Raw genomic sequence first — 19,116 nt, forward strand, 5'->3', positions numbered from 1 at the left:
TGTATGCTACTGAAATGTGGTATACATCCATGCGCAGTATCATTATTTCCGGTTTACATCAACTACAATGGTCGTGTTAGCAGTTCCTCCGTTGACCCCAAGGCGTACCGGTATAGCTCTATAGAACTAGCAGCGAGCGACATCGTTGCTCAAATTTATAGACAGAAAGTCAGCGCAGTCTAAATAACTTGCACAGGGATTTTTGGATCCTGGTATAACCGCCGTCAACTTAGTTCAGCGCGATCAGTAATACCAACATGTCCAGTGCGGAGAAGGCTCGCGCTGGATGTGGCTGGGAACTAAAAAGCTGCTCTGTCTCGCTAACAGCCTGGTGGATCTTGCTGCGGACACACGCAGGATGGACGCGATACCGGCATGAAGCAGCACGGCAGCGCACTGTGCTCTTCGGTAAAATGCGCTCGGAGATATGAAGCCTCGCACACCGCGGGTAGGTAACTAGTTAGTTATCAGCTGTCCCAGCTCGTTTGCTGACTCATTCTTGGCCCACTGTGGCCGTCAAGGCAGCAAGCCAATAGCGAAGCGGTGGCTACCGTGCTGTACGTTCGATCTTACAGCAAGTGGGGCCGGTCGGGCCGATTGCATAGTCGTCTCAAGCCCTGGGAGATTTGATCTGACGATGGAGAGCTCGTATCCAAATGAGCGCCAAGTGGGAGAAGATGCTTTGGGCAAGCATTAGGCAGGGTTTAAAAAGTATCCGGTGTAGGAGCTACATCAGGAGTCCGTATTTGCAGGTAGCTGTACAAAAGTACCCGTTCTCTCCCAGCTACTCAGCGTTCTAGGCCAACTCTATCAGAAATGATAGTCGCCAATCACGCCCAATGTTATTGCTAGCTTGACTACAGTGAATATCTAAGAGCATAAAAATACTATCATGCCGCTTATCATTATGCATATTCTGCGCCATATTATGTACGCTAGGCGTACCGGGACAAGCACAGGAGGTTAAATCGTATCGAAGTATCCAGCACAGCAGGATGAGTGCTTTGCTGAACCTAAAGATCTTGGAAATTTTAGAACCACGCTAGAGGGTGCATGAACAACTATACCACTTGGCCACCAAGGCCTTTATGAAGCATTGAATATTTCGAGACGCAAGGCAATATCCTGGCTCACAGAACACGTTAGCGCATGTGCTACACATATACGCCTCCAATCCCGACCGTGTAGGTGGAACAAGCACGTCGTATTGCAGGCCCATTGTCTTAACCTATAACCTAAATCTTATAACTTGCAACCACTTAGTCGAGGTAAAGACAATAACTGTCAACCACAGCAGCATGTATTAGTGGAAGAAAATTAACAGACCGCATTCAACTACGCACGCATCGTACATGAAGTAACAAATCACCCGGGCCTAAGGCGATTTAGAGAATCGCAAATTCAATACTGATAGCGTACATGATCTTTCTGATTCCCGACCCCTTTTGCGGCTTCTATACAGTGAAATCTAAGTCTATAATATGTAACACAAGGGGCGCGATGTTGAAGATCAATTAATAGAAAGGAAACGGCAGCGGAGGAGGTACCTGGCTAGAATGGGAGTCATAAAAGGCTGCTGGCCTGAAGCAGTCGTTGTCAAATGAATTTGACGGCTCATTATTCCATATCCAGGAAGATCCCCAGTCCACCCCTTGAGGCTGGTTTAGAAGCTGGGCTGACGCGTTGTAGTCACTTTGAGTGTCGGTGAAGATGGACGAATAGTATCTCGCCGTCGAAAGACTAAAGCAGGGTTGCGGAAGCTCCGGTGGTAAGTAGCCCTGGCGGCTAGGATCATGCAACAGTTGTTGCTGCACTAGTTTCATGTAGTGTTCTTGAGCATGCTGTATGTCGACCGGTAATGTATCTATTGTGTGTTGCGCTAATATCGGGCCTGGATATTGTACGGGCACTGACGTTACGTGCAGGCTTTGGTCGGTATCAACATCATGAACTGGTGACGTCGTCTGAGTATTTGAGGGCTGTTGGGCCAAGAGATAATTTTCAATTGAGACCGGAACAGCCATTTGACCACAGAATGGGCGATCCGAGAGCAAGCTGTCTGAAAGGAATGTATTCACGGGTTTTGGGGGGTGTGACCGTTGCTGATGTTTGGTTAAAGTCTCCTTGCGGCAGAATCTTGACGATGTTAGAAATCCAGCAGTACCATAACCAGGTAAAGGCTTACGTTTTCTTGCATGTTGGCTCCGGACAGATAAATGGCCTATCGCTTGTATGAATCCTGCGATGACGGGCAAGACTTGATGACTGTGGTGGTTAGCACTCAAGATACTACCGGTGACAGAGAATGGTGCATACGTCAGAAAAGGCTTTGTGGCACCCACCGTGTTCACACACATAAGGCTTCTCCCCCGTATGTGTCCGCAAATGTACCTTCCATGAACTTTTCTGGGTAAAACGTTTATTGCAGTCGTTGAAGGTGCAGAGATACGGCCGTTCGTTGGTGTGTATCCGGCGATGCCTGAGCAGGTCCGCTTTGCGGCTGAAACCCTATTACTGTGAGCGTGGAGGGAACTCACTTTGACATACTGAATATTTATTGAAATAGAAAGTGACACGGAAAGGCATATGAGAGTATCTGTACCTTGATACATTGCTTCCAAGTGCAGTAAAAAGCACGTCCACCATTGAATTCCATGGTTGAGAGGATGAGACGCGAAGTCACGGGCACGATATTGGGGAGTTGCCCGATTAGTAAGTAGTGGCACAGGACAAAAAAAGATGCAATATTCCAGGAGGCTGTTGCGGCAGATGCCAATGAGATAAGAAATCACAGGAACAAACGTAATGAGGGAACTAAACTCAATTATATACTTACTTTGGGAGCGACCACAGAAGTAAACATAGAGAAGATGTAGGTGACAGAGCGAGAAGTGGCTCCGAACACGGCAACCAGCTTCGGGAAAGCGAAATGGAATAAAAGAAAGGGACAGGAAACAAAGTCGTATCGGCGAACAGGAACGTCCCCGGAGTAATGTCCTGATGCATGTAGCCTCAACAGTAAATCCCGAAGGTATGTATACTCTGGCTGGTTGTGCAACCAACAGTAGGCTCATTGACAGACTAAAGGGAGAGGCGCAGTAAAGGGTGGCTGAGAGCCCCATCAGTGATCGCGAAATCTATGTATGGTGTGCGCGTTCCTTATGCATCTGCTCGATGTAGTGTACGCTAGTGGGTTGATCTTCTCTACTTTTTGGGCCAAATTAATCAGCAATCTGTACGATGAATCAACTCGGTGATTACATGCAGTCTCCTAGAAAATGGTCTTGCCAAGTGACAGCAGTTTTGGGCAGATCTGCCCGGATGTGGTGTGCTCTATTAATTCCAGTACTCCTGCAATTGAAAGCTAAATATTGTCTAGTTCTTGTAAACAGCCATAACATACCACCTGTCTATTTGTAGAGAGTTACGTCACTGCCCTGTATGCTGATAAGGCCTTATAGACAAAGAGTTATACCATGGTCACATCTCCTTGAATGTATCTCTCACTTTCAGCCATCCCTGCTACCTGCTTATATTGCACGCCTACCGGCTACATAATTATGCTGTCCCTCCTAGCAATGCCACAAAGAATCCGATAGCTGGGTGTCATTCTATTTACACTCAAGCTTCAGCCCCGCGCAACTTCTCCTTTTGTGATATCGCCAATATAACCAAGTCAGAACACCAAGCCTAATCAGCCCTGCAGCGCCAGTGGCAACACTTATACCTGCCTTCGCTCCGGTGCTTAGTCCAGCATTCGTTTCGATGAAAAGAGAGCGGTATCGCGGACGTTTCGCCGTCGCTTGCATTAGGTTTCGTGCTGCAGGCTGACTGTATTATAGTGAGGACTATTTAGCGCATGAGGATTAGCAAGGTCTTCGCATATCAATAAATTCCGACAGTGGTGGTGTGAACTCACCATTCCCCAGAACCTTCGAGCCAATCCCTAAAGACAGCTAGCGTAGCCTCCCGCACAGGAAAGAGGCACCATGATTGTGTCTGCAGTACTGGTACTGAGGGATCATGATGTTGTTAATGAATCAATATTTACTCCATGTGTTCTTGTGAGTTTCATAGTTGTCCCTACAATTGCTGGATGCCGCACCGGTGGAATGGGCGTATAGCCATCGTAGTGTATTTCAATATTTCATATTGACTCTTCTTTTGTATTTTCACGTCAGCACGGAGAAAGTAGGTGAAGAATAGCCTACACAAAAGCCGATAGATGTCATTGTCTGGGGCAATTCTTATAAACAGTACTCGTGCTCTCACAATTCGGTACACGCTCTGAATTTCTGGCCCCACGATTGTTGTCGTGATATTCTCAGTCGCTGCAGACCACTTCTTCGGTGCTGGTTCGTTCGCCATCGCATGTACCTAGCATGGCCATGAGGAGGTTGCCGAGATGGCAGAGACAAGAGGGCTAGACAGCAGCAAGTAATAAGAGGAAAGAAAGCTATTTTGGAACCGAATTGGGACGAAAAAAAGGTTGTGATCTGGGAGAGCGAATTAGAAGTTGGCACCTGTCAGGCCCGCAAGAGAAAATGGACGCGACCGTGGAACTTTGGTCTATAAGGGTTGCTAACCTGGCTGCGTCCTTAGCGGCTCTCAATGATTCGTTTAGCAGCTGTGCCCCTGTGGTACAAGGCTGGTTGTAGAATATAATTGGGTACATGTTTGTACGTCGTGTACTTGTTTGTTAGTCAAAGCCACTGGTGACACCCCTATTGCGTATTCCGTGTATAAAGAACAAGAGGTTATTGGCGAACAAGTATTCTCATAAATCTGGGGCCTCGTATTTAACCCGGGGGAAAGTTAGATGCTGGAATATCGCACATGAACGCCGAAATTAATTAAGAGGCATATTTTTAAGGGGCCGACTGCATAAATCTACTCTCAAGGTCTGCTAGGATGTTCAATAGGCATATTTCTCGATGTGGCTCAAGGTATTACAGTAGAGGTATCACAGTAGCCGTTAGTCACTGAGGCGAGGAATTTGTCATCTCCCTCGAGCACAATAGTAGACAAGCCTGCGCTGCAAACCTCCTTCCGTTGGGGACCCCGACTCTCCGACGTGACGTGCGTCAAACAGCATCAAGAGCAACAGACTTAAAAGGAAAAAAATAAAAAAAATGAAAAAGAAAAGAAAAAAGAGAGATTATAATATTACTCCAGTCTATTTGGAATTAAACCATGACAGCATAATATATCAATCCTTATGCTCCGGTTCCTATGCCCGGCATTATTATCTTGTCTAGAAACAGACATAAAGCCTTAGTACTGCGGACGTCTCAGGTCTATTCCACAACTGGTAATCAAGTGCGAGTCCCGGTAGTTTGCTGATACGGAAGCATAGATTGCATCTTCCGGGTAATAATACTATGTGGGCTTGAATAAAATTATTTCTCCTTGTTCTATGTATTTTGTGTAAAGGAGAATTCCCTTGAGCCGGTATTGGTCGCATTTTTGACAGGTCCCATACTCCTGGGTTGTCATGCCCGATGAGACAAAGGAGATGTTGGTTAGCCAGAACAGATACATATAAATTGAACGAAGGAAATAAGTCCGAAATAGGAAATTCATCGCTGTAACCATCATAGGTACATATATTTACCACGGACTGCACGGTCCAACCATCCAATCCTCCATCGCTAACCACTCACTCCAGCGATCTTCCGCCTCTTGCAGCTCATCCTCCGCCGGTTCTCGCAGCGGCCGCAGAAATGGCGTTTGCTCGTCCGGTAGACTATCATACGCCGCCTTTGTTGACGCCCACCCGCCACTCTTCGCCGTAAATAAGTAATTCACCCGCTCCTGCTTGATAATGCTCCCGACACCCCCCGCCCAATCCTCCCCAAAGAACGCGTCCAGTACAGCAGGACTATCCTGTGCTGTTACAATCAGGCGCCGGATGTAAGCACGTAATGATGGATGGGTTGCTGGGGCCCCAGACTGCTGACAAGGGAGCCGAATGTTGAGAAACGCGGCCAGTGATTGCACTGCTGGGGTATACTGCGCATGCGAAACGAAAAAGTGCGTGCATGCCAAGTACCTCGGGTGCCAGGTGCCAAGGCAATCTGGAGATGAAGGTGTCATGGGAACAGGTAAGACCGAAGGTTCAGGTCTACCGGGACTGGGTTCTGTGTCCATATTCAGACAAATAGGTTCTGCGGAAGGGTGTTGGCACGGCTTCACGAATGGATTAAGGGGAAATTGATAAGGGATGAGCAAAATTACTTTGAGGTCGATATGCTAGTGATTCGGCGGAGAAAGGATTGTGAAATTCGACGCAGGGAGGAGGCGAAGTCAGTCTCGAGTCCGTTCCGGAGGGAGATAGGTTCATATATACATTCGTTTTCACGGCCATTGAGAAAGGACATACGATAGCTGGATTTGTACGGGATTGGGACAGTGAAGATGAGGTCTGGCGAGATTGAAAAATTGGTGAATTTGTGGACCTGAACTATGAGGGTGGGCCCTTCTTATACTCCTCCATTTCTCCCATGTTGGAGCGACGGTCAGATAGATAAAAATCAGGATTATCATACGGAAATGCGAGTCCCAAGAACAGTAGGAGCAATCCCGCGAGGCTTTGCATGGCAGGTGGAGCAGGCGCGCCGCGCCCATGCAAGGATCTGAGGCTATCACAGATGCTGCTATTGACGGCGATGGGTTAAGCCACAGCATTCCAGCCACAAGAAAGAGAGCCATAATGCTACTATGATAGGACTAGTGGCATAGCTCATGTTGTGGCGCTGGGTGGGCCTGGTGGCTGTGCAGCACTAGTCCGGCCTAAGGCTGCGAGGCCGTAAGAACTCCAAGTCTGAGTGAGATACACCGTCTTGCCGGGTTGGGTTACCGCCCAGGCACCGTGACCCAATCACATATCTCAGGCACCGCAGGGGCAGGTCGAACACTAGAGTCAATCCTTGTAGTCTGCTAGATGCTAGACTCCTCAAGTCTCAGTGCTTCAGTACTAACATACCAGGTCGTTACTAGTAGCCACCCATCACGTCCTGCGGCTTGTCATGATGTATGGCCATCGTTCCTCTTCACTAGATAAATTTGCAATCCCGGGGAACCTGGAAAAATCTAGCGAAACTGAACAAAGGATTTGAAATGGCCAAGGAGTAACGGGTCTGCTTCCCTTCGCTTATCCTCCTTTCCTTCGGCCCGTCCCCAATGGTTTAATCTATGGTTGATTGCGTTTAATAGAGCGACTGGCACTAACGAGAGACTTGAAATGGGTACAAGAATGGAGTGCCCCCCTTTTAACAGGGCACCTCCGCTACATTGATCAGGCCATGCCTGGGGGTCGACTTTTACGGCCTACTTCCCTGGAGCCGAGCCTACCTCCCTTCACGGCGAGGGACCAGTTATTCATCATCGGGTGTATGATTTGGGGGTTAGTTTTGTTAGTATGGTGGAGAGGTGCAGCGGGTTGAATCCTTTCATATCTGCCGTTTATATGATTATCAATACTTTGTAACGTAAGCGGCAAGCGAGTCGGCCACGTAAGCGAGTCGGCCACGTAAGCGAGTCGGCCACCTCCGCTAGTAGTATATCAACATTCTGATTTACATACAAAAATGAAGCTTTTTGAGCACATATTTCAACGTTTAAAAGGGCCATATCTCAAGATACTGCTCGATTAGGACATCTAGTACGTATATGTCCTACAATATGACAAGCGCTACACCTAGGAGGCGCCCGATGACGTGGTTGATCCTGACTAGGGCCTGTATCGCCAGCTTGTTCTTCTAACACTTTAGCGTGGTTGAAAGCCTCGAGCGCTTCTTGTACGGTGAAGCTATTCAAAACATTCTTTTGTTGTTGATTGCGTTTCTGCTTGGTGGTTCGTCTTTCAAGGGCTTCACGTAGTTAAAGTAGAACTGTATGATTCAAAGCAACCTCCGCGCCTTTGAAGATGTGCTATAAGGCTGATTGTATTGGTGTAGTTGACGTATCTTGCTGTTGAAGTAATTGAGGTAGTTTAGACTTGTACTTCTCGAATTGCTTTGAATGCATTGGCGTTTTTGTAAAAATTGAAGAAGAAGATGTGCTTTGACTGCTCGGACGGCTAGTTTCATTGAACATCATATTTTGGAGTATCTTGCTTGAATCTAGAGGAACAAGACCTGAATCTTTAAAAGCGCTTTGTACATTTGCTTTAGTAAACGCTTGAGCATGGGCCTTCGGGTATATATCAAGAAAATCAACCTTCTCGATATGATGATATCCCGTACGGATAAGCTGTTGAACGTAATGTTTGTAGGCTATCCTTTAATGGTTGAAAACATGCAACATCTAAAGACTAACATAAATGTAAGAGTTAGGAGGCATGCAAACAGGTATAATCTGATTTTGATGATATATATTATCAAGTTGAGGTGTTAGACGAGAATCATGCCCATTAAGTATGAGAAGGCTATATTGACCAGTTCTTTGTATTTTAATACAAGAAATGAAATAATCTTTAAGCAAGGCTTCACTGATCTCTCGAGTTATCTATCCATTCAATGATATAACAATTCTCTAGGAAGATGGAAGACTGCCTTCCCACTAAGCTTGTATATAAGTTTTTGCTTTTAAGATTGGATATACTGGTGATACCCATCCAGCAGCGTTGATAAATTTAATTAAAGTTATCCATTCGCCGTTCCTTGGCTGTTCAAGAAAGGGTCTTCCTTGACATGATAATTGTATAACTATCTTAACAGTATCCATAATGCCCATAATAAAGCCAATTTCATCAAAATTATAGATGTTTTCATCAACAATGCCCTATGTTGATATAGCAGTTTATACGCGTCTAAACTACATCTGAGTAGCTTCAGGTTCTTCACATTTCACTCTTTTGTAATTGATTTGACGGCTATATCAACTCTTAATGGAATCATGCCGCGAAATGAACAAACATTGTCTCTTGACCGACCTGCAGAGACAACTAGTCCATATACATTTACATTTGATACCAAATACGGGACAACTGCCTTCCTTATTTGTCTCCTTTAAACAGGCGGACATAAACCAGTAACTGGAAATAGTTACAAATATGCCTTAAGAGTCACTCCTATAAGCCATTCAGTGTCTGTAGCATTCACTGGCTATGCAGCACCTTGCCACGGAAACCATAAGATTACGATAGCTATACTGCATACGGCCCTACATAGAGACCAGGAGATACGGGATAATGATTCTTGGTAGACAGCCGTTATAGCTTTACAGATGCTCTGAATGAAAAGTTCATTTAGTATTCCATCTTATCTTAAAGTATTTGATTGGGCTCGGCTGAAGGGACTATTCTAAGTATGCTACAGCTTGCCTGCTTTGAAAGTCCTCCGGCTATTGTAATAATAAGAGCCACGGTTTTTGAATCCCGGCTTTTTCCTTATTTCGGCTAGATCTGTAATTGTGGGGCTTTTTGCCACGTCATCAATGGATATAACAAGACTTGATCTAACGTAATCAGACAACGAAGCGGCGCGACAACGAGCCGGCGCGGCAATCCTCAATCCTCATAAACAAGCCACCATTCTGCCTACCATATTGCAACGATCGCTTTAAATTAAAGTAATTAAATACTATATAAATAACTTATATTCAAGCAAACTAGACATTAATTTTATCTGGATATTTAAGGTAATTATAGCCTTTCTTATTACAATTACTGTAGTATAGTAACTAATATTAAGCATATTTTATTATCTATATAATTTTAATATTCTTTTTCTAAGTAATATGACATGCAGTAAAGCTATTTAATATATTTTCTTTTTATAAAAAGTATTTTAAGATCTTCTTCTTATTCTTTTTATATTAATTTACTGCATAGAATTAATCTAATTTCTATTAAAATAATACAGTATTCTGTATTATTATTTCTGTATCTTTATAAATCTTTTCAAGTATTTAATCAGTAATAAGTAATAATAATCCAGTTTCCTGTAGTATTCTAATCTCTGCTTTTTAATAATTCAGTTAATAAAGAATTAAAAATATTTTATTAAGATATATAAATTAATTAGATAATAATATTAAAGATAGTAGAGATATTTAATTCAAATCTTTAAGATATTAAAGAATTCTCTAAAAATTATATAGAAAAAGTCCTGTTACAGTAAAATCTTGCTTTATATTAATTATATTAAATATTTTTAAATATATCTTTCTAAAATAATATAGAAAGTCTTTTTTCTATATATAATAAATATCTTAATTAGCTGTATCTTTGATTCAACAGCTATATAAAATTTTTAGCAGTGTAAAACAAGTAATATTAAATAATTAAAATTTATAGAAAGAATAAGACAGTATATGTAAAAGAATAATTAATTTTTTTTATAATATTAATTAAATTTAACAGTTAAATAGCTTCTATAGCTATTAAGAATAAGAAGATAATACTAGTCTATTATTTTAAAAGTTATATATATATTAAAGTATTAAAGCCAGTTAAATATAAATTTATTATTTATCTATTTATTATTACTAATACTGATCTGTTAGTTATTAGGAATAGCTTTAAACTACTTTTCTTATTATATTTTATCTGTATAGATAATTTATAAAGATTATATATTCTCTATAATATTAATTATAATAATTAAAGTAATTTATTCACAATTTCCAGGTTATATAAATCTTATATTTATTTAATATAATTCAGTACTATAAACAACCTTTATAATTAAAGTTATTCTTATTTAAAAACTTGTTTTATTTATATTATAAGTATCATATTCAAGAATCCCATATTTTTATATAATATTTTATATTAATTTGAATTATTAATTTATGACCTTAACATCTTTATATTTTATATATTAATAATTAAAATATTAAATATATTTAGATTTTAATTCAGTCTGGTAATATTAAACAAATTAATTAATCCAGCATTTACTGATAAAAGTATTTTTTAATTTTAATTTTAATACTAAAAGAAACTCTGCAAGATATTATACTTTAATAATAATAAATAAATAATCTTATAAATCTAATTCAAGGATCCTATGCTTTAATACTAATTTATTATTATTAGATAGCTTTTTTAAATTTATCTCTACTTCAGTGCGAGATTTGACATCATTCAAATAATCTTTTAGAGTACTTATCTTAATATCAAATACTGCAGTATATATCTTTTTAACAGTAAATTAACTATAATTAAAGGTTTTACAGGCAAGCGCTAGTCTCTTATCTTAAGAAAGTCTCTTTATATATTTGAATAGCTTCAATATTAACTGAATTAAGCAAGGTTAAATATCGTGTGTTGTGTTGTGTGGAGGTTCAAAGCGGTAAGGGTTGCCGCGCCGGCTCGTTGTCGCGCCGCTTTGTTGTCCGGTTACGTTATAACAGGTTGCGTACTACAGGATCTCGAGTTGATTTTCCGGTTTAGGATTCGTTCTCTCGGCTACTGGAATATATTTGAGTGCTGTATATCTTATAATGTATAACAGCCTTGCAGTGTATTCCGTATAGAAAGCAATTCCTCTGGATACCTGTAGATTGCTTAATGAATAGGTCCATATTTTCCCAAGAGGTAGTGGTATTAGAACATGGCAGTGACTTCTAGCTGAAGGAACACCATCACTACAAAATCATTGGATATCGTATAACACGTATAACACGTAGCTGGATAAATAGGCCCTTGGGGGCACTAATAGACTACAAGACCACATGTTAAGTGCCTCATATGGCACTGCGACCGCCTTTTGCTTGCTTGGCGGGGACAATCGCTTCCTCACAAGGTTAGGCCGCATGGCCTTTATGTCGAATTCATTAGGAGAAGCGCCAAATAGTGAGGTCTAGTCAATCACCGCCCGCAATGATGTCCTTGTTCTGTTCCTCCGTCCTGCACGCACCGTTTGACACCCGTTTTCCGAGAATCTCCTCCCTTACATACAAGTACAGCGTTTAACATCGACAAGAATTCAAGGCTTATATCGACCAGAAATTGCCCGTTTTATTACGCACGAGCGGTGTTGCGGATATGCTAGATGCGAGCGACTCCATTGCTTTGATAGCATTGGTTGTCTCTCTCGTCGCTTTGATAGCGACTTCCCTGCAGCTTCTCCAGCAATACTTCTCTACTGCACAGGGGTACAACCGATGTTCCAGGCGCTTCATTGGTGAGTGGTGTCGTTTTCGGCACCGGCGCTATCTTTGGCGTGAGTTCCGCTTCGAAGTGACCTTTGTTCGCCCATACATTTATTTGGGGTCTGTCCACGATACCGCACCAGAACGCGCAGTGCCGAGCACAACTTTAAGGAGTCCATTGCACTTGATCACCTCTGTTCGAAGCGATGAACTCTGGCGAGCGAATTATATGGGCAAATCCTTCTTGGTCGCCCAATTAGGTAACGACCTTGTGGATTCTCAAACACATGCATCTTGGACACTGTTCCTGAAGCATGTTCGTATATACAGTCAACATGCTACGAAACGACTTGTGTCTCCTTCAGACAAGTCAATGCTGAAACCAACTTTCAGTAGGCTCGGAGTCGATGCAAGGGATTTAGAACATGGGGCCGAAACTGTAAGCCAGCCACCGTATCCAAAAGAGAATCCAGGCTACGGGATTTGTATCAGGTTCGAGCCTTGCACGTGGGATGATCTCCCTGGAAATGCAGGAAAACTTACAGGTGTTATCCTCCTCCGAGACCTGGCTGTCTTGAGTCGCCTCCTAGGGCTCAACTGGTCGGATGGTCCATTTCTTCAGACCAATCGGCCTCAGTCTGCAGCTATCAGCAGTGACAACCTACATAATTACCACACAGGGCTTCACGCCGCCGGGAATAGGTTAATGATGGCGGAGAAATCTGCTCCTTTGCTCCACTACCAGCAGTGGGAGGCTATGTCCCCGCACCTTCAACGGCCGCGAAAAGACACATTTATCATTCATCAAGCCACACTGGCCATGTTCTACGGCCATATCATTCCAGATCCTCTTCTTCTACCAGAAGTCACAAGCCCTCTCGCTATTGACGGAGAATGCGCTTGGGACACATTGTCGCAACGGATGTGGTTACAGAACCAAAGTGACACAAGGGTGCGGTCGAGTCTGGTCAACTGTTTGCCGGGGCTCTGCTCCTTGAGATTAAGCAAACAGGATCTCTTTGCTGTGCGAGTTCCCAAGCCGCACCATTACATCCTAGGCCCATTTGTGAGACCAAAGATTGCTAGGATATTCAGGCGTGGATTAGAGACATTATTGAATCAGGACCAGTCGTGTATCCTCACCGGTATTGCCGAAGCGATCGATGAATTAGAACAGTTCTCCGTCCGTGAATCTGCATCAGGATCTAGAGATGTGAATTGCTGGACAGCGTGTCAGGGAGAAGACCCGATGTGGGCTCAGCTCGAAGAGACAGAAGCAGACATTTTCTTTCGGAGAGTCCACCATTGGTTTGACCGTGTTCAGAGCGAATTAGCACAGCTTGTTCAACGCAGTGACGAATCTTTAGGAGTGTACACAGCCTTCTACTGGGATCTACTATGTTCTTGGCTCGAATTTGTTGTCGGTTTCAAGAACGGAGATGACTTGAATGCATCAACTGCCCATGGCCCATTCGCGCAGTGGCGAAATATTTTCAAGGCACTCTTTGAACACTTTGATATAATTGAAGAAGGCGTCCGGAGAAGGGGGAAACGTCGCGCTGTGATGGTGGCCAATGGCGTCGTGTCACAGGACTTTGGGAGTCACTTTGATGTTGTCAACCCCTGCAAAGACGTCATAGGCTATAAAAACATAATATCCTCCGAGATCCGCGACGCATGTCTTGCGATGGTCTTTCGAGCCATGTGCTGGTATGTCGTGCACCAATAGTCTTTACCGAGCAACTGATCTAACCATTTCCCAGGCACCGCTGTCATTATATGAACTCAAATGATGAACCTTTCCGGCCGGAATTTTACGACAATGTACAACAAGTCGATATTGAATAGAATGGAACATGCTGGTGGAAGCATAATACTGGCTTTACACCGAAGACCGGTAGACTGATAGCGAGAGACAGTCATGAGGGTGGACTTGATTGAGGATGACCACAAGTAGGATAAATCAAATATCAATACTATTTGCTATTTGAGGCATGATAGCCATTAGAGCAAGACGTTGGTCAGTATTGTGCAAATGTAACGTCACGATGAAAAGACTGCCGAAAGTCAAGTCAGGCCGCGAGTCCACTAGAGGTCTGCGAACAAACTCAGCACACGGCAAGCTAGCTGATAGGACAAACGAAAGTTATGTAAGTAGCCAGGGAGCCGTGCTAGACCATGCCCCTGGTGTACGGAATACGATAGTATGCGGTATGCGTACCCAAATAGTATGATGAAAATGCACTTGCGGAAATCATCGTAAACACCAGACATTTCGATGCAATCATAGTTGTACCAGCGCATGTTTGAAAACATTCTGCGGATCATCACGTTGTTTGATATCCCTCAGAGCCTCAAGCTTATGCCCATAGATCGCTCTCATATCTACCTTTTCTCGTCTGGTCAAAGGCAGATATGTCGAAGCCATAATGTTCGCAGGGTCTGTCTTGTGCAAAGCGTCATACAATATCTGCCCCCACTCAATTGCATCGTTTAACAGATCCGGTGTTTGAACAATCGGTGCTATCTCGAGCACAAAATGCGGAGACCGAGTACAGAAGACCGAGTCCCTCAATGTATGTGGTGTACATGCACGCAGTTCATGTATACCGAAAAGTACGGCCGGGTTGTTAGGTTGCATCGACGCATGCAGAGCAATAACATCGACGATCTCTGGTGTTAACTCGTGGACATTAGCTGTTAAGACGGTCCCATATACACTTTTAGGCATAAGGTTCTCAGCTGCCAAGCTGAAGGCTGCCATTGTGGTAGGGGAAACTGTGCACACTGCCACGGGCGACCAGGCGTTAACTTTGGATAGCCACGACATCCCAGCTTCAAGATCCGAAGATACCCACGCAAACAGCACGGTCATTGCTTTTCCTGCCGGGCCATTCATGACACACTGATAAAGGCTCAGGGCGGAGGGAAGGCCATCCCGTTTAAGCCGGGAATAGGCACTGTTATAGCGCTTGATCGTTGCACCCAGGTCGCTGGACTCGTATATGAGGACACCCGCGAGAACCTTGATATTGATGTCGTGGGCCTTGGCAAGGCCTTGTGGGGAGGGATGGTTTAATATTTTACCCACCTGGCTTAAAGGATAGACATTGATTGTAACCTCGACAATAACGCCAAGCAATCCTCCAGCTCCTCGGATGGCTGTCAACATATCCTTATCTGCATCTTGAATAACGCCTTGACAGTCTACCACTTTGGCTTCCAGAATCTGATCGGCACCTAACCCATACTGAGCACTGAGGAGGCCATATCCGCCGTGGGTCGCCCAGCCCACATACCCCACACTCGGTATCAGGCCATGCGGCGTAACCAAATTATGTTTCTCCAGTTCCTTGATCAGTTCCGCAATTAGTATACCGCCACCCAGACGTGCTGTATGAGACTCTTGGTCTACAGTAATATATGAAATCTCGCGCAGATCAATGGTTATTCCATCATGGGTCTGTGATCGACCGAACATCTCGTGCCCGCCAACACGAACTGTAAAAGCGAGGTTGTTTGCTGCCAGAACAGAGACCAAGCCAGCAACATCCTCTGCAGAGCGAGGTCGGACAATAACGGCAGGGGTGCAAGCTTCGTCGACAATAGAACCAAGGCGCCAGCTGACAAACTCGGGGCAAGTGGGGGTGGCATACTTGAAGCATGGATGTTCGGCGAGAAATTGGAAGAGTCGGTCCATTTTGTCGTGGGGCTCATATATTACTGAGAGTAGGGACGTCAGAATGGTCAAATGCGAGCGGGACAGTCACGTAAGAGCAGCTGAAGGGCGAATTACCACCATCGCAGTAGGTAGTAATATACTGTGCACTGGTCCTGTATGAGTAGCCTCAGCATTGACCGCTCGGCTGAGTAGGTATGGCTTGGCGCTTACGCGGATGAGCGGTTCGTGCCCCACTAGTAAGCCAGAGCCCAGTAAAGCCTCAATACGACAAGGGGGCAGTGCCAAATTAGAGTTTCGTATCTCTGTCGGATCGTGCTTCGGCTTTACCATGACCACAATGCCAAGGCTGGGTAGCCAAATCTCAATCGTCATACACTAAATCCAATCTTCCCAAGTGCTCACGTCAGCTATGAATGAGCCAAGCAACATATCTCCTAAAAGCTTCAAGCTGCGTTCAGGACTACGTTTGTGTTGATGAGAACTTATATCATGCTCAGTCCTCGCAACAAGACGCTGGGCTGGGTCTCTACATCGCTCGTCGATCTTGACCATGTCTCGAACACCTACCCTGTTATTTGTCCACGGTGCGTGGCATAGCAGCGACTGTTGGTCAAACGTGATCCTTGCGCTTCAAACTCGTGGCTTTCACTGTCTCGCTCCTCAGCTCCAATTCTGTGGCACATCTAAGCCGGTCGAATCTCTTGCCAGCAGTATAAACCAAATCCGAAGGCTTATCTTCAGGGAGACGAAAAAGGGAAGCAATATTGTGCTGATCAATCACTCTTTTGGAGGCTCTGTGGGCTGTTCAGCTGTGAAAGGATTCACCCCCAAGGACCCGTCCGAGCTGGAGCACAACGCGGGAAGAGTTATTGGCATTATCCAGCTCTGCGCTTTCATGCCACCATCGAATGTCTCCTTGTATGATATGATAGATCCGAGGAAGGCTTTTCATCATCCTGATCCAGATGGTTGGGAAGTAGTCTACAGCGCCGACCCAAGCGATATTTTTTATAATGATCTTCCCAAAGAGATGGCTGATCATTGGAAAAGTCGCCTCTTGAAACAGTCTGCTGCTTCCTTCATTGATCATGTGAATGTTTATGCTGGATGGATGGATGTGCCGATATCGTACATTTTTACTACCCAGGACCGGGCAATCCCTATTGAAAACCAGAAAGCAATGGTTGATGCTGCAAAGAAAGCTGGTGCCTTAATCACATCAGAGTCTCTGGAGGCTGGTCATAGTCCCTTTCTAAGTAGGGTTGAAGAGACGGTAGACCTTATCGTTGATGCCGTCACGGAATTCTGAGAAGACACTACAGTCAAGCCTTCTGTATACCTCCATTTCATCTCGTTCGTCTTTAAATTGCATGGATGGAATGAAGCCTTCAAATATATAGAAAATTGAAAAGAGAGCTCCCCACATTCTTTGGGAGTACTGACGCAAATTCCCGGTATATTCGAAATGGTTTACATAGTCCCTGGAGGTTTATAGATTGTACTCTCACCTTGGGCCAGAAAACAATCATCCAGATTAGTTCGTTCATGGATGTCTCCAGACCCTCTTCCTATTAGATAAGTTTCATCAACTGCGTTATCTTACCTTGGTCGCCTCGCTTCTTCAGATTACTTTTCCCTTGGTAAATGCGCACTAGATTTCATAACATGAACCCTCAAAGGATGATGGTACAAACCGCTATGACATAATGGGGAATGGGAAATGGGGACTTGTCCGTATCCAGTCCCCTAGTTTTGGTCACTGCAAGCTCCACGCGATAAGTACAGTCCCTGTATTTCTTGAACTGATTTGTCGCTATAGACCATCGAATTAGTAGCAATGGTGGTCTTCCGCCGTATAGGAAAGTTGAAGTGCAAATATACTGATTGAAACAGGGAGCTTCTCACTATGGAGTGTGTAGAGATGGTTGGGAAAGTTTGAAGTTAGCACAAGACATAGTTGATCCAACAAGATTCTGATATTCCCATATAGGCGCTACTCACGACCTCGCCTGTCCATGCTATGTAATATTACTGCCATCCAGCTAGGCCATTTGGGGGTAGGAAAGCCGTTGTCTACGCGCGCTTATCAGTGCAGTTTCTCTGGGCTCAGTAGACATGTAATACGAAAACCGGAAGTTTAGCTGTTATCTGTTACGGCACGTTCAACCGTCCCAGGACCTTTCCCCAACATTCTAAACTCTTCAAATTGCTTATTGTGTTTTGTGCGTCTTAAAGATTCAGAGGAGCTTTATTGCACTGACCTTCTAGTATCAGATCTTCTGCTGGATTATTTGATTGCTCCAGCCCGTGAATAATTTCCGCCGCGCTAAAACACCCAATCTGATGCCATGACCGACTGGGTTAGTAATTTAATGTGCAAAAAACCTGAAAATAAGGTTTGCCTACAGGTGGCTCTGTGCATATGAGGGAAGTTTTTAACGTCATCGGATATACGATGATGTTCTATGTGCTCAGTATCCATTCCTATGATCAGTGGCCCTTAACCTAGTGTAGCATGATTAGTTGGTGATTCAGCAATGGTAATCCACTGCAAGGTGGTGTGCCTAAATAAATAGGGAGCGGTATCAACAACTCCCAGTACGCCAGTCCTGCTGAAACAGTATGTCCAGTGTGGAAATGTCATCCTTAAGAGGCCGGTATTCTTTTCATGGCCACGGAGTCTCCAACTCCAGTAGTCGAGAAGCGTTACCGAAGCACTGCGATAATTATACACCCATAGCGCAAGGCACACATGCAACAAAGTCATTAGCGGAAGAGTTGGAAGGGACTCCGACTGAGAGAACGTTTGTGGGCCTATGAAATGTGCATTTAGGTGTTCATTGATACTTTGACCACAAGGCATCGAGCAAGGTGTATCATCCTAATCTATATGGGCGTGAGTCTTGCCAGGTCATTCAATCTTTTGGGTGCTGGGTCTCCCTGATATACTTGTCGACCAGTGGGTTCTTCCCAAAAAATGGTATCACTATCTCCCTGTGATGCAGGTAACCCTGCGTTGTTGTTTCTGAAGGCAATTCCGTCTCAAAGTCTAACGCATAGGACAAAAACTCCAAATATAAGTCTCCACCCTTGGCAATGAACGTAGTAGCTGCTGAAGAAAACCCACTATCCCAGCCATCCAGTAACCAATGCCCTGAGCCACGGAATAACGGAACGCACCAATAAGTTGTTATTAACAGTGCAAGCGGGTTCCTTTTGTCTACCAGGGCGATGAAGTCTATACCAGAGGGGTAATGACATTGCAGTGCAATGCTATTAGGGTGCGGGAACCCCAAATACTTTAATCCACTCTGATTGGTCAGATTTCTGGC

General features: G+C 44.2%; 5 protein-coding genes across 5 annotated transcripts; 2 read left to right on the forward strand and 3 right to left on the reverse strand.

The window, feature by feature from the left end:
• Positions 1-1,514: 1,514 nt before the first annotated feature.
• On the reverse strand, positions 1,515-2,656 carry BO87DRAFT_453116 (C2H2-type zinc finger protein; the record flags this gene model as incomplete). Its single annotated transcript, XM_025628529.1, has 4 exons — positions 1,515-2,136; positions 2,186-2,265; positions 2,317-2,508; positions 2,603-2,656. The coding sequence occupies 4 exons, from the start codon at positions 2,654-2,656 to the stop codon at positions 1,515-1,517; spliced, it is 948 nt and encodes a 315-aa protein (XP_025473691.1).
• A 2,954-nt stretch (positions 2,657-5,610) lies between these two features.
• Positions 5,611-6,417, reverse strand: BO87DRAFT_463969 (uncharacterized protein; the record flags this gene model as incomplete). The annotated part of the gene is made up of 2 exons (XM_025629279.1): positions 6,238-6,417; positions 5,611-6,167 (listed from the first exon to the last, which is right to left on the reverse strand). Exons 1-2 carry the CDS (start codon positions 6,365-6,367, stop codon positions 5,611-5,613), a joined length of 687 nt encoding a protein of 228 aa, XP_025473692.1. The 5' UTR covers positions 6,368-6,417.
• A 5,578-nt stretch (positions 6,418-11,995) lies between these two features.
• On the forward strand, positions 11,996-13,950 carry BO87DRAFT_322766 (uncharacterized protein; the record flags this gene model as incomplete). Its single annotated transcript, XM_025619995.1, has 2 exons — positions 11,996-13,812; positions 13,866-13,950. 2 exons carry the CDS (start codon positions 11,996-11,998, stop codon positions 13,948-13,950), a joined length of 1,902 nt encoding a protein of 633 aa, XP_025473693.1.
• A 436-nt stretch (positions 13,951-14,386) lies between these two features.
• Positions 14,387-15,802, reverse strand: BO87DRAFT_322760 (FAD-binding oxidoreductase; the record flags this gene model as incomplete). Its single annotated transcript, XM_025619994.1, has 3 exons — positions 14,387-14,672; positions 14,748-15,127; positions 15,194-15,802. 3 exons carry the CDS (start codon positions 15,800-15,802, stop codon positions 14,387-14,389), a joined length of 1,275 nt encoding a protein of 424 aa, XP_025473694.1.
• A 459-nt stretch (positions 15,803-16,261) lies between these two features.
• On the forward strand, positions 16,262-17,111 carry BO87DRAFT_381480 (alpha/beta hydrolase). The gene has a single exon (XM_025624543.1). It carries the CDS (start codon positions 16,335-16,337, stop codon positions 17,091-17,093), a length of 759 nt encoding a protein of 252 aa, XP_025473695.1. The 5' UTR covers positions 16,262-16,334; the 3' UTR covers positions 17,094-17,111.
• Positions 17,112-19,116: the final 2,005 nt, after the last annotated feature.

Source organism: Aspergillus neoniger (genome assembly GCF_003184625.1).
Source record: "Aspergillus neoniger CBS 115656 unplaced genomic scaffold BO87scaffold_88, whole genome shotgun sequence".
Taxonomy (NCBI): Eukaryota; Fungi; Ascomycota; class Eurotiomycetes; order Eurotiales; family Aspergillaceae; genus Aspergillus; species Aspergillus neoniger.

What these genes read in the sequence shown, in the direction of transcription:
- BO87DRAFT_381480 (XM_025624543.1), top strand. Translation starts at nt 16,335, where the DNA reads ATGTCTCGAACACCTACCCTGTTATTTGTCCACGGTGCGTGGCATAGC.